This window comes from Podarcis bocagei, assembly GCF_964188305.1.
Source record: "Podarcis bocagei genome assembly, chromosome: 4".
NCBI classification, from domain to species: Eukaryota; Metazoa; Chordata; class Lepidosauria; order Squamata; family Lacertidae; genus Podarcis; species Podarcis bocagei.
Genome location: NC_138128.1, coordinates 99451228 through 99474257, shown reverse-complemented (window position 1 = coordinate 99474257; position 23030 = coordinate 99451228). Strand labels below are relative to the sequence as shown.

The 23030-nt window shown below is 44.2% G+C and overlaps 1 protein-coding gene across 5 annotated transcripts; it reads right to left on the bottom strand.

Moving 5' to 3' along the window:
• Positions 1–622: 622 nt before the first annotated feature.
• Positions 623–22509, bottom strand: PARVG (parvin gamma). Of its 5 annotated transcripts, none has more exons than XM_081191867.1 (14): positions 22158–22508; positions 21809–21855; positions 19377–19470; positions 18459–18523; positions 15738–15840; positions 14398–14538; positions 13398–13513; positions 10595–10650; positions 9892–9914; positions 8750–8811; positions 8576–8644; positions 6256–6357; positions 1300–1372; positions 623–703 (listed from the first exon to the last, which is right to left on the bottom strand). In XM_081191867.1, exons 3-14 carry the CDS (start codon positions 19450–19452, stop codon positions 624–626), a joined length of 966 nt encoding a protein of 321 aa, XP_081047993.1. In that variant the 5' UTR covers positions 19453–19470; positions 21809–21855; positions 22158–22508; the 3' UTR covers position 623. The 5 variants fall into 5 exon arrangements, with proteins under 5 accessions (XP_081047993.1, XP_081047994.1, XP_081047991.1 ...); XM_081191868.1 differs by having other exon boundaries at positions 21809–21852; XM_081191865.1 differs by having other exon boundaries at positions 19377–19501; positions 22158–22506.
• Between the last annotated feature and the right edge of the window lie 521 nt (positions 22510–23030).

Below are 23030 nucleotides of genomic sequence, written 5' to 3'. Positions count from 1 at the left end.
CCTTCTAGGGAGAAGGAAAACTCTGATTCTAAACCTTTACAGTCTTGCAGAATATCTTCGTAAGAAGAAAAGACTAAGGAGTAAACCCTACACAAATCCAGAGTAGCATCCCTAAGACTGTTGGATAATGCCTTGTAGGTCCCCTCCCAGCAACTCCTGCAGCCAAGCTGGTGCCAAACATATTGCTCTGCTTTCCTTTGGACCACAACAGGGTGGTCTTGTCATCTGGGCAGCCCAGGACCTCCAGACACACTGGCTAATGCCCCAGGGAGGTCACTTTGGTGCTGCAAACACAGTGACTCAACTTCATCCCTGGAGGCACACTCCATTGTCTCTCAAGACAGACAGATGCCAACAAGAATACAAACTGCGTTCAGTAGATGTTCAAATGCCATGCTGATTTCTTTCAAGTCTTACCTGCCATTTCCTGCTGACCCTCTTAAAACCTTAAGAATTACCAGTAAATGTCAGCACCCACCAAGTTTAGGATACTGAAACATATTCTCATCTACGCATACAATATGTATCAGTTGTATGTAGACGCAAAGCATCAAACAATTATTGGCACAGAAAAGTAGACTATTCACTAGCAAATATGGCATAGGCCTTTTGATTTCTGTACTTCATGCCTCTTTGGTCTTGTATTTGGAAAACAGGCAGTACAAGACGAGCAACGTGGTCTTCATATCTCGGTTCACAAGATCTGTGAAAACATAAGGCAGACAAAAGCAGAATGGGTAAATTGTACATCCTTGAGCTGAAGAGGAACAGCCCATATAACACCTTGAATTTGCATTCCCTAGAATGAAATGGGGGAACCAAGGCAGCTACCACAAAGCCAAAGCTCAGGAACAGAGGTGACGGTTGGGATTTCGTCTGAACCGGAGGATGGGCATCCAGCCAATCGCCATTACGCGTGTCTGCCCGGTTCTCCCTCCTGCGTGACGTCCGGAATAATCATCTGTCTCCTTCCCAACAGAACTCCGTGACCCATGTCTTCCGACAGTAGGCACACATTAGCAGAGTAAACAAATCATCAGCAGAAGCCAGGCCCAAGGTGGGGGCACTAAAGCTACTTTATTATTGACAGTTCAGAACAAAAGGAACATGTCTCTTCTCCTTCTTGCTCTCGGAGAGAAGGGAACAAAAGCAATACCAAAACAGAACAGTGAAAGTCAAAACATCCGTTCTTGTGCTGCAACAGCTAGTGCTGGAATGTACACAGACATCTGAGAAGTGCTCCTAAGGTGATATGGAAACATGAAGTGTAAACGCACCCCTTCTTGTACAATGACTAACCTTCAGGGTTGATAGGTACATCCAGAAGGCCTCCATCCATTAGCAAGTCTACTGCAAGGCTTGCATTGTGTACCTGAGAAGGGTCAACAAAAGAAAAGGTGGTGTCAATTCTGGAAAAATTATCACCAATGGAAAACAACAACATATTACCGTATTTTTCTGTGTATTGGACGCCCCCCATGTATAGGATGCCCCCTATTTTTGGGGACCCCCAAAAAAAGAAAATGGGGGGGAATTGCCCTGACTTGTTGAAATTTTTGGGGGGAGGATTGCCCAGAGGCTAACAGCCCCACCCGTCTAACAGGCCACCTATCAGCTGTTCCCTCACCACTGAGATTTGGGGGGGCAGAGTTGAGCCTGTTTTGGGGGGGGGAGTGGTGAAGCTTTTTTTCCAATTACTTTTAGCACTTTTCACCTTCCCCACAGAGCCTCCATACTGTATTCTGCTTGCCTCCTCCCACTCTGCCTGCCCTACAGCTGGGAGGGAGACTGTAGGCAGTCTGTTTTTGCCATGTGGTGTCTTTGCGCGGCTCCATTTGTGCAGGGGCGGTGCAACGTTACTCAGGAGGAGCGCAGCGATTGAAGTAATATTCCCCCTCTGAGCCTTTAACATTAGCGAAACATTGCACCTTGCGCTCCTCCTGTGTAACATTGTGCCACCCATGCACAAATGGAGCCGCGCAAAGACATTGCGCAGAAAAAACAGATCACACAGGCAGCCTCCCCCATGCAGCCTCTGCCTGTAGGATGGGCAGAGTGGGAGGAAGCAGGCAGACTGAGAATGCCCCACGAGAAAGGCGCAGAGGAGAGAGATATCTTCGATCACTGTGGCCAACATGGCAAAGTCAGGTGAACGCCAAAATGCACACCACCCCAAGAGGGCTATGTGACGGACAGCTGAACCAGACCAGAGTCTGGTGATGCAGTGCCTCAGAATTCCACCAGAGGGCTGGAGCCTCTCTCTGATTGGCTACCTAGACAGATAGACAAAGGTGGGTGGAGCCAGAACTTTGGGAGGGAGAATAAAAGGAGCCGTTTCAGAGAAAGGATTCTGATGGGGAGATGGTTTAAGAGAGAGCAGGAGGGAGAGAAAAAGAGTTGGTCCTAGTCTGCGTGTGTAACATCTACCCTGGGAAAATTATCTACAGCTAGAGAAAGTAGTCTCTGAGCTTAGACAGGAAGACTGTGTTGAGTGTCTTGGGAGAGCATTCAGACTGAGTTGGAGCCAGGAGAAGGAGAAGCTGTGAGGATACTGTCTCCTTGGGTCTCCTTCCAGTCAGGAGGGGAGAGATCTTCCAGAAAGAGAAGACTCCCAAACCAGGAAAAAAGGGGTGCGTGGGGATCCCCTGGGTCTGTTAGGCTGCCAGAGGTATCTCAGGAGTATGACTGATCAAAGGCTGGGAAACGGACAGAAAGTACCAGCTCCTTGTTTAAGAACCAAAGTACAGTGGTGCCTCGCAAGACGAAAAGAATCCGTTCGTGGAGGCTAAGGCAGTGAAGAAACTCAATATGGAGGTCGGATGGCCGAAGTATTGGGAAATTTTGGAACAGGAGGGAGATAAATTGAAATTACAAAGTCATGAGAAATTGAAACATAAAGTACAAAATTGGTTTCAATATCATCAAATAATGGAGTTTTTCAAACAGGATAGGAAAATTGGTTTCCAGGTGGAAAAATCAAAACTAGAGACTGAACTGTTAGAACCCAATACTAAGAATTTATCAAGAATGTATAACTTGCTGCTGAAATGGAATACACAGGATGAAACAGTTAAATCGGCTATGATTAAGAGGGCACAGGATATTGGTCATAACATTATGTCTGCTGACTGGGAATGGTTATGGAACACCGGTATTAAATTTACGGCATGTAATGCCTTAAAGGAAAACATTATGAAAATGGTTTACAGGTGGTACATGACCCCAGTCAAGCTGGCAAAAATTTATCATTTGCCCGATAACAAGTGTTGGAAATGTAAAGAGACTGAAGGTACCTTCTATCACCTTTGGTGGACATGCACGAAGATTAAGGCTTTCTGGGAAATGATTTATAATGAAATGAAAAAGGTACTTAAATGTACATTCCCTAAAAAACCAGAGGCCTTTCTCTTGGGCATTGTCGGCCAATTGGTGTCAAAGAGGGATAGAACTTTCTTTATGTATGCTACAACAGCAGCAAGAATACTCATCGCAAAGTATTGGAAGACACAAGATCTACCTACTCTGGAAGAATGGCAGATGAAAGTGATGGACTATATGACACTGGCCGAGATGACAGGCAGAATCCGTGATCAAGGAAAAGAGACGGCGGAAGAAGAATGGAGAAAATTTAAGAGATACCTGAAGGACTATTATAAACTTGATGAATGTTAGAATGTTGAGGTTTGCAGGAAAAAAAGGGATACAGTGACATAAGAACAGATTATAGAAAAGATTAAGATGACAGAGGTTGGAAAGGAATATTTAGAAGTTGCTAAAAAATTATGGACATTGGAATGCAGAAAGGGGGGGTATGGGGGAGTCCCGGAAAAGAGGTTTATGAAAAAAAATGTTATGAAATTATACGTGTTTGTATGTCTTTTTAGGTGTTTGTTTGTCTTTAAAAAATTTTGTAAAACCAATAAAAATTTTATAAAAAAAAGAGAAAAGAATCCGTTCGGCGAGTCTCTTCGTCTTGCGGTTTTTTCGTCTTGCGAAGCAAGCCCATTAGCGGATTAGCGGATTAGCGCTATTAGCGGCTTAGCAGGCTTAGCGGATCAGCTGATAAGCGGCTTAGCAGATCAGCTGATAAGTGGCTTAGCGGATCAGCTGTTAAGCGGTTTAGCGGATCAGCTGATAAGCGGCTTAGCGGCTTAGGAAAAAGGGGGGAGGGGGGGAAACCGCAGGAACTTGCAAGACATTTTCGTCTTGCGAAGCAAGCCCATAGGAAACTCGTTTTGCGAAGCACCTCCAAAACGGAAAACCCTTTCGTCTAGCGGGTTTTCTGTCTTGCGAGGCATTCGTCTTGCGGGGCACCACTGTATTAATCTGCAACACCTACACAACAACTAAGTTTAGGAACTGAAGTGAAATAAGTGGAAGTAAACTTTTGTCTAAAAACCTGTAACATCTGAGGAGTAAAAACAGCTGACATTTAAAAGAAGCAGTGCATTTATTACCTTGTTTAGAAGCCTATATCATCCACTAGATTAAGTATAATTATTAATAAATTAACTGTTTCCTGAAAGAACATTCTGACACATCCTTTGTTTTATTAACTTCGTTCTTTAAAACTAATATGTCTTATTTTTTCAACTTCTGCTTGAGTCTCCAAGGATCTAAGTTTACCGCCACACAAAAACCACGAAGATAAACTGTGGAGGTTACACGTACAGTGGTGCCTTGCAAGACGAAATTAATTCGTTCCGCAATTCTCTTCGTCTTGCGAGTTTTTCGTCTTGCGATGCACGGTTTCCCATAGGAATGCATTGAAAATCAATTAATGCATTCCTAGGGAAACCGCCTTCAGACCAGGTCCGGAGACAGTCTGTCCCCGGACCTCTTCTGAAGGCTGGGGGGGGACAAGGGCTTTTCTTCCCACCCCCAGCATTTTAAAAAACCCTGGGACAGCGGAGGACTTCTCCGCTGTCCGGGGCGATCTTAAAATGCTGGCGGGCGGCATTTTAAAATCGCCCCGGACAGCGGAGGGTTGCCGCCATGCCGAAGCCTGCGGGCGCTGACATCAGCGCTCCCAGGCTTCGCGGACCTCTCCGCCAGCAGCGGCAGCGCTGCCGCTGCTGGCGGAGGGTTGCTGCCATGCCGAAGCCTGCGCGCGCTGACATCAGCGCTCCCAGGCTTCGCGGCGCTGATGGTCAGCGCGCGCAGGCTTCGGCATGCCGGCAACCCTGCAAAAGACGTCCGGGGGAAGCGGGGAAGAAGCGCTTAGCTTCCCGCTGCCCCCGGACCTCTTTTGAAGGAAGGGGCTGCGGGGAGATAGCGATCTCCCTGCAGCCCCTTGCTGCAAAAGACGTCGGGGGGCAGCGGGGAAGAAGCGCTTAGCTTCCCGCTGCCCCCGGACCTCTTTTGAAGGAAGGGGCTGCGGGGAGATAGCGATCTCCCTGCAGCCCCTTGCTGCAAAAGACGTCGGGGGGCAGCGGGGAAGAAGCGCTTAGCTTCCCGCTGCCCCCGGACCTCTTTTGAAGGAAGGGGCTGCGGGGAGATAGCGATCTCCCTGCAGCCCCTTGCTGCAAAAGACGTCGGGGGGCAGCGGGAAAGAAGCGCTTAGCTTCCCGCTGCCCCTGGACCTCTTTTGAAGCAAGGGGCTGCGGGGAGATAGCGATCTCCCTGCAGCCCCTTGCTGCAAAAGACGTCGGGGGGCAGCGGGGAAGAAGCGCTTAGCTTCCCGCTGCCCCCGGACCTCTTTTGAAGGAAGGGGCTGCGGGGAGATAGCGATCTCCCTGCAGCCCCTTGCTGCAAAAGACGTCGGGGGGCAGCGGGAAAGAAGCGCTTAGCTTCCCGCTGCCCCCGGACCTCTTTTGAAGGAAGGGGCTGCGGGGAGATAGCGATCTCCCTGCAGCCCCTTGCTTCAAAAGAGAAGACCCGCTGTCCCCGGGGCAAGCTTCGTCTTGCGAAGCAAGCCCATAGGGAAATTCGTCTTGCGAGGCAACTCGAAAACGAAAAAACCTTTCGTTTTGCGAGTTTTTCGTCTCGCGAGGCGTTCGTCTTGCGGGGTACCACTGTAGTACATAAGTTGGTGGGTTCTGCCACAGTTGGTAGCCAGAGAGGTGGGATCCACTTCACTTTGGTGACACAACAACGGTGGGATCTGCTACAGGCCGGTTTATTCCCTTTGCATGCGGCACCTACGAAGCTTGGAAATAATTTGGGGAAATTATCTGTGTGTCCCACCTATTATAGTTTATAGTTGGGCCTCCAAATGCCCTGTACCCACAATTGGGTGCATAAAGAATAACTTACCATTTCTGCAGGGGAACTTGGTTTCAGGAAAAAATCTCCCAGATTCACGAAATAGCCCTGAAGCTGCCCAATTAGCAAGAGTAAAATAACCCCATCTGCAAACTGGGGGGAAATGAACAGAGGCATTACATTAAAGATTATTAAAATGATCGCAGGGTCAGTTTTGTAATCCACAAGACCTCCATGACTTAAAGAACTTTCCTGCCGGACAAAAGCTTCTTCATATTTGCCCCCCAAAGCTTACCAAAGCTTCTGTGTGCAGCAGCACAAAACAGTCACGCAAAAACTTCTTGAAGTGCTACAATACTATATGTTATATATCACCCACATCTGTATGTTACAGCCTGAATCCAAATTTCAGCACTTTAGGTCCAGTTCATAGGTTATTAGTGTGACAGGTAAGTCATTTATCTCTGACTAGATTCCAGTGCCATTTGAATGAAAGAATCATGTCAGCCATATAGATCAAGTTTTAAAGTTGCTTATTATTTTGACAAAAGACAAAATCCAGAGAAGGATTTCTCTTAGTGCTGATCTTATGCCAAGAATTAAAAATTCTTTGTAGGTGGGTTATATGAAAAACTTTTGCATCGCTTCACTTTCCAGGGTACTAATTGTCAGGATTCTCAGCTGCAGTCAGAGGTCACTGGCCTTTGCTCCAGGCATTCGGCTTGAGATCCTGGCTGACCTCCCCGTCTGCGTCTCCCGGCAGGATACAGGCAAGGTCTCTATCGGCGATCCCACTCAACGTGAGAGGGACACACCAATTCCTCCCTCCTCCCTGCTTCCCTCAGGGAGGGGGGAAAGAGACAGACAGAAATCTATTTACATGTCTTTTATTCCTGTCATTCCAGCAGTACAGAGAAACACGTCTGCACTCTCCAGACTCCAACAGTAGAGAGAGAAACTCCACCCCTGTACTTCCAGTACAGGTCAGATGACACTCTGAGCTAACATCCGGTGCTCAGTACAGTGAATAGACTGCCCCTTTGTTCCACTAATACAGTCCCAGACATCAACATCCTGTTTTGCATTCCAGACACCTGCAGCTGGCTTTCGCATTGCTGCTTTTTCCTGACACTAATGCAGAGAGCAAAAAGCTGGACTTGCATCTGGCAAGAACAGATGCAAGTCCCCCCTTGGCTGCAGATGCTGGGCCACTGCACATGTTCCACCAAAGTGAACCTGGGTTTGCCACCAGATGTACATTTGGTGGGAAGCTGTAGCAAATCCCGAGTCCAATGAATATGAATGTATGATACACATGCTTCCAAACACATGTATATCTAATTAATCCATTTAATTTCTATGCATGCAATAAAAAAAGCTTAGATGTGCACCAATGTGGTGTAGTGGTTAGACTAGGACCAGGGAGGTGCGGGTTCAATTCCGCATTCAGCCACAAAGCTCACTCAGTGACCCTTTCAGTCACTATCTTGGAACTGAACTACTTCACTGGCTCATGGAAATGATAAAATAGGAGAAGGAAACTATGTGCATAGCCAGAGCTCCCTGATAGAAGGAAGAAATAATAATGGCATACATAAATTTAAAAAATGGGGTTCCTGCAAGCATCTGAGATATTGAAATGAAGAATGAAATCAAGGAAGCCCTCACTTAGCGTGCTTACTCTCTATAAATTGTCTTTTTAACCACGTGAGGCTGGTGCTTAAACTTGATTTCCCATCATTTGAAGTAGTCCTTGTTGGGAATTCCATTCCACCCTTTGCTGCAGATATGTGGGATTGTTATGTCACATGTCTGTTTACATTCCAGCACAGATTGCTGGAATCCCGTGAGCAGAAGTTCCGCTCTGCATTGCTTTTGTTTTCTCTCTCTCCGAGAAGAATGACAAGGAGAGAGGCCATGTTTTTCTTTGTTCTGATTTATGTAGAATAAATGCGTAGTTTAGTACAGTATCCACGCCTCGAGCCTGATCTGTTGTGTGTTTACTCTGCTGAGTAATGTGTGCTTTGCATGCACAGCAGCTTGAGTTGCAGACACATGTCGGAGGAGTGTTACTGATGGGTCTCCGCAGCGGCAAGGCTGAGAAGGGAGACGCTTCGGCTGGAGCCAAGCCAGCTGGCTTTTCATCCCCGGTTCCGACAGTCCTGCCCACGAAGGACGCAGCTACATAGTGTTCATGTGCTCCACACTGACTTATTATGTGGCCTTCATCAAGTTGCAGCCCCCACCTGTGTTTCCCATCTGTAAAGGGAAATGCTTAGTGATAGGCCTCCAAGGGTTGATATGAGGGCAAACACCATAAAGCAGTTCATAAATTAAATGCAACATAGGATCATGAGTAGAATATATTTACCTGAGAATCAATGTCTTTCACACTTAGTCCTAACTTCCCAACATGTCTGTTGACAAACTTCAAAAATACCTAAAGGAACAGAGCATGGCATCAAATCACCGTTTCTTGGTTATATATCACATTATAAACTGTCTGGGGGAAAACAAACCAAAAACCTGAGGGTGTTTGTTTTACCTCTTTCACTGCATCCACTTTCTCTGGAGCATGTGCCATTAATTCATCAAAGATTTCAGCTTCTAGAGTAAAGTACCAAATTGATTATTTTCAATATATTTCACCACATGAGAGTTTTTCTGTATTATGTTTTGCAATGCAGGTCATAATGACCCATATCTTAGCCCAATAACAAAGGAGGGTGGAGGTGGAGTGCTCTGCATATGGCTTCTTTGTGGGCTTGTGGGTCTATGCGCCATCCCATCCTCTCAATTGCCTTTTCCTCCCAATGCTGTCATTCTGTACTACAGAAATGTGGGTTGCAATCCTATACCCATTTCTCTGGGAGAAAGCTGTTTTGATCTCAATGAGATTGACTTTTAACTACTTAGGATTGCACCCTTAGACTGGAAATTCCTTGGGACAGGAACCTGTCTTTCTGTATGTTTGTTCAATAAAGCATCAAATCTATGAGGGGGGCTCCCTAGATGTTGCTGAACTCCCATCACCCCCCCCTGACTATGGCCATGGTAGCTGGGACTGGCGGGAGTTGAAAGTCCAATCAATCAATATTTATTACAGTCAAAGTCAAAGACAACAGAAAGAACGATAATAACACATATAACTACATCAGCATCCAGGGGCAGAAGCGGTAGACAAAACGGAAATGTCATATATACTTCTTAACATTCTTAACATTAAGAGGAATACTCCATCATCTAAAGTCTGAGATCCAGAGTCTAAAATCAATATTCATTCGAGTCTTTGTCAGCAACAAGGTATTTCCTATGAGCGGCTAGGTAGTTAGTTTCCTTAATAAAGGTTGAATTAGTTCTTTTCAGCTATCATAGTATAGCAGGCAGTATAAGAGTACGTGAGCAATTTATTCAATCTTATCTGAATTACATGGGCACAGCTACAATTATAACGTTGTAAGTCTCAACAGCCCTAGGTGACTTTCCAGCTCATACCTAACCTCAGAACAATTATTTTCTGCTGCTATGCATAGAAGTTTAGTAAAACAATGGTGGATCTTCATCAGGAGATTGCCATTGATGATGAAGATATGAGGCTTTTTGCAGAGAACAATAACTGCCACAGAGCTTTTCAAAACAGATCATGGTGGAGACACAATGGAATAAGTCCTTAGTTCTGTAACTTACGTGGAGAACTTTCGTCAGGTTCCCTAAATACCCAACAAAAGAAAGATGAGTTAGAAAACAAGCAAATAGGCATCTGAAGTAATAGGTGGTTGCAGCCCACAATATCTCAGGTTGAATAGTTTATCTCTGGGCTGCGACAAGCCTCATGGGGCAGAAGGCGACACATATTTACTTGGACATAAAATTGCACAGCACTCCAACCTCAGTTATTTTGTGGCAACAGATTCGCATGCCTGCCTTTCTAGAATTTGTCACTATGAAATAAGAGACTGAAATATAAAATGTAGCTGTTACATGAGTCTCTGGCTCAAAATTCAATACAGGTTTATCTTATAAGCGTAGTTTCTCATATTAGAAATTGTCTAACATAACAGATTATAAAAGATATTGGTAAGGACAAAGCCATAGAAGGCAAATGGCATTTCTGATGTTTGAAGCCAAGGCGGAAAGTGGCAAGATGTTGCCTGGTGTCATGATCAGGAGCTGAGGAGCCAGCAAATAAGGGATGAATTGGCACTCATTTCCAAAACCACCTAAATAAAGAACTCTGTGGGATTTACAGAAACCAGTACCAAACACAATACATTTTCTACTCTTTGTTAACTTTTATTTGCACAATAAAACTGACACGTAAGTAGAGACAAATGTAATTTCCATCTTTCTACTTCTCCATTCAGAGTTCAAGGCAAATTTTGTCTTTTACCTGTTCCCGGTGATGTACTCAACTGAATCTTCTGTCTTAAATCCATTCGCTGTATGCTATGAAATAGAAAGAAAGGATGCAAAAAGAAGGTATCAACTACTAACTGCAAAAAAAGAAGGAAAGGGGAACAATATACCTCAGGAATGTGCTGTGCAATATTTCTTTATTGTGGAATCTTGAGCATTTCTACACAGAAGGAAGACTGACCAGGTTACTCCCAGGTAACCAGGTATAGGATTGCATCTTAATTATACCAAAATCTTAGGCAAAATCTACACATTCTGGGGTCAAACAGAGCATCCTCAACAAAAACACAATCCCAACCTTGTGTTTTCTGCCAAAAGGAGAAATGCCATAAGCTTTCCCTCAGCAACTCTCCCCCTGCCACTCCCCATTCCTAGCTATGGGTTCTGAAATGCTTTTGTCTTGAGGGTTTGCAAGGCAGAAAGGCAAAATGTGTGTTTTAATAAATAAATAATTGAAATTAATAAAGTGGGAGCCGTGGCTGGGGATCTTGCTCCTGGCACTGCAAACATAAACATGCCCCTTGTAATGGCATCAGCAAACATGGAGTGGAGAATCCTGGTTTTGCTTCTGCTCATATAGCTCTGCCCAATACTCTCCCTGCTCTGCATACTTTGGCAGTGCAACTTCACACGTTTTCTGCCAATAGAATTCCTATAGGTATATGGTTTGTTTGAGCATTTATACAAGTTAGTGCTTAATTGCTTTTTAATGGTTTGGAAAAAATGTTTTTAACTGTTTCTCTTTTATCTGTAAGCCACTTTGAGTCCCTGTCTGGGGAAAAGGTTGGATCAAGTACTGGAAAGTTAGTAGTAAATAGTCCTCATTCACACATAGGAAATCACAGCCAATTTGCTCCTCCCCATTCATTCTGCTGCAGTACTGCACTGAGCTAAGTTATGGTTTGGTTTAGCATGTAATCCAGACAAAGCAACAGCTGTAAACCACAGGACAAAGTTTGTCTGGAGACAGCGAAACCCTGAGCTTGGGCTTGGACAACACATTAAGCCAAACTAGCAGAAGAAAGGCCAGGAAGAAGCAAAGGGGCCACAATCTCTTCTCTGGGAGCCTGTACGTTAGCTCAGAGCCATAGTTTAGCTTAGCATTAAAAAGGTAAAGGTAAAGGTACCCCTGCCCGTACGGGCCAGTCTTGACAGACTCTAGGGTTGTGCGCTCATCTCACTCTAGAGGCCGGGAGCCAGCGCTGTCCACAGACACTTCCGGGTCACGTGGCCAGTGTGACAAAGCTGTTCTGGCGAGCCAGCACAGCACACGGAAACGCCGTTTACCTTCCCGCTATAAAGCGGTCCCTATTTATCTACTTGCACCTGGGGGTGCTTTCGAACTGCTAGGTTGGCAGGCGATGGGACCGAACGACGGGAGCACACCCCGCCACAGGGATTCGAACCGCCGACCTTTCGATCGGCAAGCCCTAGGCGCTGAGGTTTTACCCACAGCGCCACCCGCGTCCCACTCTTCTCTGGGAGCCTGTATGTTAGCTCGGAGCCATAGTTTAGCTTAGCATTACACATGAGCTTATTAACAGTGTGATAAAATGAGGAATTAGTGCAAATTTTGATGTCAATTACTCATTGCATATTATCTCAGTATATTTACTATATATGCAGTGAACATTTGATATCTCAACATCAATTATTTGATTTCAGAATTAGTTATTTGACAGTGAACATTTGACAGTATTTGATAGTCAGCATGCAATGTTTAATTTAATGTAATTGCTGGTATGCAATGGTATTTAACATTTAACAGATATGGCATTATATGTAATGGTATTTAGTATGTGGTACTGCTTCAGAGTGGACAGCTTATAATATTCACATCTAATAATAAAATGTCAAGAGAATCATAAGATTATCCATTTCTTTTTGTTAGTTGCTTTTCATTATACAAATAATTCTAAAGCAGATACTATATCAATAAAACACAACCAAGTCATACAACACAGTCAAACAACTATTTATAAAGTGCAGCATCACAGACATAGCCCAAAGTCTGGGTGAATAAATAGGGCTTCGGTTGGCTTATAAGACTTAGCACCAACTAACTGCAAAGTCCAACGTAATTGAATTTTGTTATAAAAATTCACGTTAAGGATTTGAGGATTTGAATTTGACATTTTGTTTTCAACATTTGAATTTGACATTTTGCATCCATGTTTTTAATATTCCTAATATTAATCAGAGTTCTAGAAACAGCCCTGAGAGGATATTTGTTTGCAATCCACCTTGTACTAGGGTCCATGACACTTCTGATGGAGCTGAGATGGAAGACACAGGGTCTCCCAGGCACTGCCCACTGCCGTGCAGCCTGTCACGTGGGCTGCTGATTCCGTAATAATAATAATTTATAATAATTTATTCTTTATACCCAGCCCATCTGGCTGGGTTTCCCCAGCCACTCTACAGCTAGGCAAGTGAGAAATAGACATGTGGACCTATGAAACCAATCCTGGTCCCATGCCTTCTTCACCAAATCGTGGTGGTACCACTCTGAACACTATGCTGCAGAATGGTGACATGGTTGCCACAGTGCAAGCGAAAGGACTGTCTCCAAATCCCACCCCCCATCCCTACCCCACAGCACCTCTCTGAGGTCGGTGTGTGGATGAAAACTGGGGCAATGCTTGGCTCCTGTGCCTTCTCCCACAACCATCGCAAGCAGTTTCTCTAACTGCAGCATGCTTGCCTCACTCAGGGTGCAAAGACCATCTTAACAAGCTCAGCAGAGAGAAGAAAGAAAGGGAAAATTGTTCCGTTACCTCTACGTTTATTACATCCACCTTAACGTTCGGAGGTATAGCGAGCTCTGGTTGAAAGTGGCCAGCAATGGCCACCAGAAGATGCAACGTGGACAGCAAGTCCTTCCTGAAGATGGCTAAAAGAAGAGGACAAGGCAAACGGATGAAGTGTAAACCAATTAATATTTGGAAATACCGTATAAATAAACCGTATCTGGAAATGGTTTAAATGCTAGCAGATTTTGGTACAATGGTACTCTTTCTAAAGCTGCGGGGGTATGTAGCTCCTGGTGGCGCCAGGGTGGGGCCTGGAAGAAGTGAGGAGGGGGCTTTATAGCCCAGTGGGCCAAGATGTCCTTAACAAATGCACGCTTAGGCTGGCCCTCAGTCTCTGTTCCTCAGAATCCCTCACCAATGGAACCCTTGTTGTTTTAGTTAGCAAAATGGCCGTCCTTATGACAGAAGTGCGTGTCTGGAGGACCCTTGGAGCAGTAGAAAATGCACGCCTTATCAGCAAGGGCCAGGCCACAGAGAGGCAGAGATGGAAAGGCGCTTTCCACACTCCATCTTGTCTCCAAGTGCAGCACTAACTTTCCTCCACAGCAATTAATGCTCACCACTCATTTATCTGGGAGGAAATATCTGCTGCAAGGCTAAACTTGCACTTAGCACCTGGGGACTCCAGCAATTGGGAATCAATGCTGTTTTTATCTGTATAGTCCAGACCTGGGTTTGTTTCTTGGGAAGACTAGGGTGTTGGTGACCGGTTTTTATATAAAATATTACTTTTATGCTGATATATTTTTGTGGGTAGGTGCCTTTGTGTTTCTCCTGCAAACGTTATAAGAAACCTAGCCATTAGTTTGTCAGGAGTTACAACTTTTGGGGGGGGGGTACTTAGTTCTTTTACTTCCAGTCTAGAGGATCTTCTTCATTTACACCACTAGGTTCCCAAGATAAGAAAAAGGAAGGAGATATATTATTATTCAGTATCCGGTTTGTGTTTTGCATTTGTACATACAGTCTACACTCCATTTCAGTTTGCTTTCTTCTAGCTGTAAACACTGGTTCACAGATTTCAGAATAATTTCAAGTTTAAGCCTTTGTTTCTTCTCTGTCAATGCAATTTCCTCTACTTCCAGACTGAGGGATCCAAGTTGCTCTAGGAGGTGAAAAGGAGACAAGAAAAAAAGATGGAGAATATAGTCTGACTTCTGGTTCAGCAATTTATTGCAGGGTATTCTAATTCCTCCAGGAAGCCCTGGCACAAAAGTGTCTTATTTTAATTCACACAACACCAACCCCCAGCATTGTGTACTGGATTTTAAGTGGTGTGAGCCTCTTCCAGAGCCATTTTGTGCCTGAAAAGCTGTAGAAAAGCCTAACAGCTAATAGATGTGTGTCCTTCATTCACTTAGGGCATTCAGAGCAACCGTTGAAATGAAAGTGAAAGGTCATTGACAAAAGATCCCTTTGTGTATCTTATAGAACACTCAGGGGTCTGGACTGTAAATACTGTATTGTTAGATTTCTATGATTCCACATTTATCCAAATACCTATTTTTATATGCATTATTGCCAAATCGACACAATTTTTCAAGCAATTTATCCAACAATGCATTTTGCAAGTTATTTTCACTAATATATGCATGCACAGTTTTGTGTACTGCAAAATTTAAAGCAGTTTGAATGTTGAAGGATAGCTGTTCTTTGGTTCAAGAAGTGCAAATTAGCCGCATTTCTCCCCTACCCTAACTCTAAACACACACAAAGAAAAGGTAACAGCAAATAAAGGACCTGTGGCAGGAACCACGAAGCCATATGAATTATCAGTCACTGAAGGCTAGCAGTGCTTATGTTTTGTCCTTTTCAAGGGTTCGTCTTTGTCTCTGCTTTTCCCCGTCTGCATAAAATCCTGCCATTGGCAAGGCCTTCTTCTCTTTCTTCATTCTATATTCTTCAAAATTATTTTCTTTTGCTGCTCCCTTCCCGTCAGGCTCCCACAATATCTGCTCATGATGGTCACACAAGAACAACATGCTACCATCATGTGTGCATGCATGCTATTTCTGCACAGGATGATCTTGATTCTGTGTGCAAGTGTTTCAAGGATACACTATGTTGTGGCAGGAGCAAATTGCAAGAAAGACAATACATAGAAAACTAAATTTTCAGAGAGAGTGTGGGAGAAGAAACACGCCATTCAGGCTTCAGAATATTTCAGTTATCTGGCTGATCTGCATGTAAGCTAAGAAAAAGAGCTGGTAATAAATATTAATTATAGGGGGTCACTCTGTAATGAGATTTATTTCACAATACAGGTATTTCCAAATGCCCACATTTAAAACAAAAATGGCTTACCTATGAGATGATGAAGTATTAATCCATCATACATGTCTTGCTCAAGGCTTTTCACCACAATGTGTTCATGCTTGAGAGTCGTGTTAATCCAATCCATAAAGAACTGTGGGGGGAAATGTTGTCTTGAATAACAGCATTTGGGTATTTTCTCACTTCTTCTTCTTTTTTAAAAAAAGATAGAAATCAGATTTACTTCAACAATCTGTGCCAAAGTATCCCAATTCTGTAATTGGTTGTTACTGTAATGTAAAAGTAAAATGGAAGAGCCCTAAATTTAGCATATATGTGTGTTTCTGGTTAAATTTCATGCACTTGACAAGAGTGGCATGCTTTTGTACACTGCTTGGAAATTCTGAATATTAAGCAGCATATAAGTATCTGAAGTGCAGAAATAAAATATATTTTAACATTTTAATTCATTCCAGTATATATTTTTAACCAAAAAAGTTCATAGAATTGTAGAGTTGGAAGGGACCACAAGAGTTATCTAGTCCAACCCCCTGCGATGCAGGAATCTTTTGATCCAACATGGGGCTCGAACCCACGACCCTGGCATTAAGAGTTTCATGCTGTACCAAGTGAGCTATCCTGCTGGCATATTACCCCCGAATTGCTGAAACATCACACCAGCATCTTGCAGAGAGCAAGAAGAGGAGGAGGAGGAGTTTGGATTTGATATCCGGCTTTATCACTACCCTAAGGAGTCTTCAAGCGGCTAACAATCTCCTTTCCCTTCCTCCCCCACAACAAACACTCTGTGAGGTGAGTGGGGCTGAGAGACTTCAGAGAAGTGCAGCTATCCCAAGGTCACCCAGCAGCTGCATGTGGAGGAGCGGGGAAGCGAACCCGGTTCACCAGAATACGAGACTACCGCTCTTAACCACTACACCACACTGGCTCTAGTCCATACAAGGCCTAGTCTAGTCCATATTTAGCCAGAAAACCAGTGGCAGAGAATGAAGCTCACATTATTGAATGCTCCTCTAAACAAGCAGTCTCTCTGCACGCTGAAAGTGGACACGTCAGTAAAAGGGCTAAGCGAGAATCTTCTTTAATGTTGGAGGTGGAGATATTTTCTGTATGTGGGAGAGCTAAGCTACTGGCAGTCTGAAGTAGTAAGAAGAAGCTTCCTCTCAGCTGGCTTTGACACCCAGGGGGGTGGGGGGGGTCTCAAGCTCTTCTGCAGAATACTTTAATAATCCTCGAGTGTTTTCATGAAAGCTTAAAAAATGGTTGAAACAGCTCTGGGCTGCCAGTCCTCTCTTCCCAAGCGAAAGAAAGAAAGAAAGAACCCTTATTTTTAAGAAAGCAAAGATGGTTACATGCAAGGATGAGGCTTGCTAGGGACAGGGGTGCCATTTCCTGTCAGGGAGTTTGGGATCTGTAGCGTCTTCTGCCTCCTAAAGCAAATTGTGAGGCAGAGAGAACTAGAACTCCCAGGACCACCCCAAGACATTTCGGTCCCTGAGATGAACTACAAAATGATGCCCCCCTCCCCACCAGGGACGAAGGGTGAGTGAACATCTGCATCAGGAACAAGGGGGGAATAAAGATCTACATTGGGATCGGTTGCCCCTGTGGATTCTGCTGCCTGAGACGGCTGCCTCACCTTGTCTCATGTGTGGGTCGGCCCTGACAGCTCCCATGGTTCCCAAGCATCATTTTCTGCCCAGGAGCCCATAGTTCTCCTAGCAAGTGCTCCTTACCACCTGCACTCCACATATGCTTGGGGAATGAGAGAGAGAGAGAGAGAGAGAGAGAGATGGACTATTTCAGGCATAGAATCATAGAATCATAGAATCATAGAGTTGGAAGAGACCACAAGGGCCATCGAGTCCAACCCCCTGCCAAGCAGGAAACACCATCAGAGCACTCCTGACATATGGTTGTCAAGCCTCTGCTTAAAGACCTCCAAAGTAGGAGACTCCACCACACTCCTTGGCAGCAAATTCCACGTCCAACAGCTAGATCATGATCTACCAGTAGATTAGTGGACGTCTGAACTGAACCCCACAAAATGGGGTAAATCATTGCCAGTTTTTAATTCTGTGAGTAGATCGCAGTCTCTTGGTATTTCTATACTGCTCTCTCATAAAATATCAGAGTGGCATACAGCAATATGAAAGCTTTATGAACCATTGAAAGTGGTACAGAACAATCAATAAAATGACCAGCTAAGGTTGTTCGTGAACATTTTTAACAACCCCATAGGTCTGTCTTGAAAAGATGTCTGAAAGTCAAAAGAGAAGATGCCTGCCGTGTCTCTGCTGGAAGAGGGTTTCACAGGATGGGAGTGGCGACATGAAATGCTCAACTTCAGATTAAGGCCTGATGGGTCACTTTAACACTGTTGTTAGGAAAGCCCATTCCCCTTCCAGAGCTGAAATTCCCAGAGTGGTAAACAGTCAATCCTTCTTCCCAGGAAACTCTGGGAATTGTAGTTCTGTGAAGGAAATGAGGCTCTCCAGCAACTCTCAGCACCCTTAGCAAACTTCTCTTCCCAGGCTTCCTTGGGGGAAGCCATGGCTGTTTAAAAGGTATAGGGCAGGTGGAGCCCTATTGCTCCCCCCCAGCCCCCAAGTGAGTTCAGTTAAGAAGAAGGACCAGCCCGCCCAACAAAATATTCCTCAAGTATACTGTTTGTCAACTTGGAATTTTATCTTTGAAAATGCGGTTGTTAAAAAACCATAAGCTAACTAAAATGAGGGAAAAGTGCATTACTGTTTGTAGAGCTTCTAGTTTAGGGTCATTTCGAGAAGTTGGCTTTATGTATTTCCTCTTTTCTCCTAAAAGAGATGCAAACAAACAGCAGTTACAATTATACAGTCTAACTCACCCAGGTCCTGAGTACAACCATCACCATTTCACCACCAAATTGCCAATTCAAGCAAAAAAGTCTAATAATTTGGACCTGTGAAGGAAGCCCATCACAGCGGAAGGCAAATGGTCAATATCACAAATTTGAAATTATAATTAAGTGAATACAAAGTGACATAATCTTTTTTGAAGGGTGATAAAGGAGGCACTTCCTAAAAGGAAAGCACATCATAAAAATGATGCCATATTTGTTTGACTTAACGCTGTGATAGATAATCTTCGCAGTTAGGTTAATTTATCAAGTACTGTTATGTACTGAGTTGAATAGGACCCAAACTGAAGCAGTCTGATTGGTCCTAGAACAATAGGATCCAAATTGCAGCAGTCTGATTAGTCCTAGAACAATAGGATTCAGAATGCAAGAGTCTGATTGGTCCAAGAACAATGCGGCAGTATGATTGGTTGGCAGGAACCACCCAATCCTGCTCCAGATAGAAGTGAATCCACAACCTGATTGGCTTACAGTAGAATTCCGGAATTAGCCAATCATGTGCAGCCCATTGTGTAAATAATGTATATAAAGCAGATACTGTGAGGGGACTTTCATTCATTCCTCCTCACCACTATGAGCTGAATAAAGAGCATGAAATCACTTTGCGACTCTGAGTATATTTCAAGTACCTTTGCATTTCCTAAGTTGGAAATGGCAAGTGGTGGTGGAGACACCAACCTATCCAACAACAGACTGGATTAAGTCTAGAAATAATATTGAATTAATGAATCTGTTTTGTACATTTGGTCACACTTTCTATGGTGACATACCTTGCGCAATGTCCTCCTCTTCTGAGAATGGATTGACTTGAAACTCTGGGAAAGCTCTGAGGAAGCTTGGCTCCATTGCTTTGGTTTCCTTCCCCTTGCAAACAGGAAGGCTGGGTTTACTTCCCCTAGAAACCATGGCAGAAAAATACAGGTGAGCAAGCTGTTCCCAGGTGAGAAAAGCGGTGGCAATAATATCTATGTAACTGAAGCAAATGTGTTGATGGGATCTTATTTTGATGACACAAGACTCCAGACCCCAAGGTGTCTTTTGAAACATTTAACTCCAGTAAAATGGGGCTCTTCTGGGAACAACCTTTGACTATTCAGGGATTCAAATCAGCGGGGGGGGGGGGGGCGGCAACACTGCAAAATGCATGAAAGGCTTTCACACCAGGCTCACAAACCAAAAGAAGCATAAATCCTGGGGAAAGCAAGGACTTTAAAAATGGACTTGACAATAAGAAAATAATTGAGAAGAACGAGGAAATTGACCATCTGGTATAAATTAAAGGCTGAAATGCCTGATGAAAGATAATATAAATAGGACAAGGGAGATGCGGGAGGGGGAGACATGAAATCTACTTTTTTTTTACAATAATGCTGTAACCCACACAACGACTTTCTCTTAACCTTTTGATATTAATACCAGCCACCTTTTGGAACCTCTAGTTCTGATTTAACTCAATATAAAAATGCTCATAAAAGGAAGTCCTAAGAAGAAATATAGAGGAGAATGAGCTCATGTCTAAACTCTGAATCCAGAGCTCAAGGCTCCCAATTCAGAGCTCAGCAAACACCATGATGCACACAGACACATGCATGTCTTACACGTCCCTTCAACTGCAGTTTTCAAGGCTCCCAAAGAAATCTAGGAAGCCTTCCTTCAACACTGCAGCTGGATCGGAAGGTGCTGGCATATCCGTAGCAGAGATGGATGGAGCTTTCGTTCCCCTTGGTTTCTCATTTTTAGAAACTTTAGTCTGGACATTTTCTCATCAGTTTGCAAACATCCTTTTTAAAAAAATTGCAAATAATTTTCTCTCATATGTTCATATGCTATTTTTGCTAATGTATGCATTTAGGCACACTTTCCTCTAATGCACACCTCTGTACATATGGTATTTTTTTGGTTGGAGAGTGGCATCAAAAATTCAGAGAAGAATGGATTTCAGTGGATAGTTCTGCTTTGGCTCATGCATTGTTTTGGGAAGTGCAAATTAGGTAGAATTGCATTAACATGAGAACCAAACCAATTTCTGTCACCTACAAAAACCTAAACAGGACTGCCCAGATGTGTGATCTGAGCACAGGAAGCTCAGTTTGAGATGTTTCCTCTGTAAGGTTCTAAGTATTTCACACTTCCCCTAACTTAAGTAGTGGGAAGTTACAGGGCAGCATTTTTACAAGGCCACTTTTTTATTTTTAGATAAGTACTGAAGACTTACTGTGAACTTTGTAAGAACCACCATTTAGAAATGTCCAGGCTGAGCAGGTGAAGAGAAAGCAACGCTTGCTTCTCAGCAATCTTCTGTAGCCAGTTCTCAAAACTTTCTTCCCCCTCCCACATTCGGATACAGTGGTGCCTCTGGTTAAGAATTTAATTTGTTCCGGAGGTCTGTTCTTAACCTGAAACTGTTCTTAACCTGAAGCACCACTTTAGCTAATGGGGCCTGCTGCCGCCGTGCGATTTCTGTTCTCATCCTGAAGCAAAGTTCTTAACCCGAGGTACTATTTCTGAGTTAGCAGAGTCTGTAACCTGAAGCGTCTGTAACCTGAAGTGTCTGTAACCCGAGGTACCACTGTACTTTACGAACTGCTCTTTTCAGCTGCGCTGGACCTGGCAGACAGGTGTGGCTTCAGGACATTTTTAAACTACCCTGATGGCGGATCCTTAACAACTAGAGTAACAACTGGAGAGGCAGTGAAGTGCAGTGGGTAGATTTTGACTGGAGACACCTGAGTTCAATTCACCACTTGTTCTCTCTCAATCCAGCCTCACAGAGCTGTGAAGGTCAAGTGGGAGAACCACACATATGCTACTCTGAGCATTCAAATTGGGAAATAAATAAAGAGATTCCTATAGTTCAGCATCAACAAAAAGGCCATGCAAGAACCTAGACAGAGAGAGCCATCCCTTTGACACAAAAAACAAGAGCAGACACCATCCATAACATCACTTATTGGGGGGGCGGGGGGGGTTGCAGAATATTTTCAGTCAGTCACATTTTATTTATAGCCAATGGCATTTGCAGAATATGACACTCTGAGCTGTACTTTCATTACTGAAATCAGAAAACCGATGAACTTTATGGCAAAGGCTCAATTTCTACCCATAGTTCTAACTGTTATCATTTTCCCTAGTGTTTGATAGGAGTTTCTGAGTTAGTTCTTTATTAACTATAAACCCCAGAGAAATAGATAAAACCACTTACTTTTGCAGATTCCACTGAGGAATGTGGACTCACTCCTTTCTTTTCTGCTAGGGAAAAAGCAAAGAGAGACAAAAGACTCAGAAATTGTCCCAAAGGGGGGGGGATGCTCTGTGGACATTTTAGGGGGGAAATACTAAAAACTCCTCCAGCATCCAAATCATAGCAACTTTTTTCAGACATGATGCTTAAAAGAAGCAAATCAGCAGCCGGCTGCAAGCAACTTCCTTGTTTTCTTCTGTCCCCAAGACTGAAGCTCGTAAATTTGCAGCAACATTCAATGGCAAGGAGGCTGCATTTATACATACAGGAACACAGAAAGATACTCAAGAAAATCTTTTTAAGTACCAACCTAAATTCCCAAGCAAGATCTTTGGAGAGCTGTATTGAGGCAGACAATCTATTTTGACCCCATTGGATCAGTTTTGCTTTCAGAATGCTGCCTTTGTGTGTCGCGCAACCAGGGAGAGGAAGTGGGTGCACATCCTTCCTATAGGTGACATTTCAAAAACAAAACCACCGTTCCTCACACATTAGCGCAACCTATGCATTCCCATATCGCCCAAGAGTCACTATTCACACATACTGGTCTTGCTGGCATCCGTGTGTCTCAGTCCCTGGAAATTGCTGTCTCTAGTTAGCTTTTGAGAACAATTGTGAAGCTGTTGCTTCTTTTTATAAGAAGTGCTTATAAGTTCTAAGTACATATTCTGCAATAAGTGAAACACTTTCCGTAAATTCAACCAGAGCTAATGTGAGATTAAACAATGCTCTGCCTTTTTAAAAGAGTGCTACTGTCATTTTGCCAGCACACCCCATTTCAGAAGAAAGCAAAGGGTAGACTAGAATGGAATAAATTAAGGCAACAAACAGAAAACAACAGTGAGCCATCAACAATGTGTTGTTGCAGCAGGTGGGGGAGGCCTCCCTGCCCCCTCCTCTCCTTGGGCTGTAGGTGGAGCTCCAGATCTGGGCTTGGCGAGCGCCTCTCCTCCTCCCGGCAGGGTCCGGGGGCTTCCAGCCGTGCTCCGTCCTCGCCCGCCCCCCGCTGAGACTTGCGCTGAGAGCCGGAGCCAGCGGCGCCCCCTTCTGCCGGGAGACCCTCGCCCGCCCGCCGGTTTCCTCTCGGAGGGTTTTGGGGAGCGCAGGGCGCAGCGAGGCCCCTCAGAGCTCTCCTCCCTCCCAGTCGGCAGAAGCAGCCGCCGCCTGTGGCTGGGCCGAGGGG

What these genes read in the sequence shown, in the direction of transcription:
- PARVG (XM_081191867.1), bottom strand. Translation starts at nt 19,452, where the DNA reads ATGGAGCCAAGCTTCCTCAGAGCTTTCCCAGAGTTTCAAGTCAATCCA. An exon ending in AGAGGAGGACATTGCGCAAG is followed by an intron (nt 18,524 to 19,376) that starts GTATGTCACCAT and finishes CATCTCTTTTAG; the next exon opens with GAGAAAAGAGGAAATACATA. An exon ending in GAGTACATCACCGGGAACAG is followed by an intron (nt 9,915 to 10,594) that starts GTAAAAGACAAA and finishes TTGGGTATTTAG; the next exon opens with GGAACCTGACGAAAGTTCTC.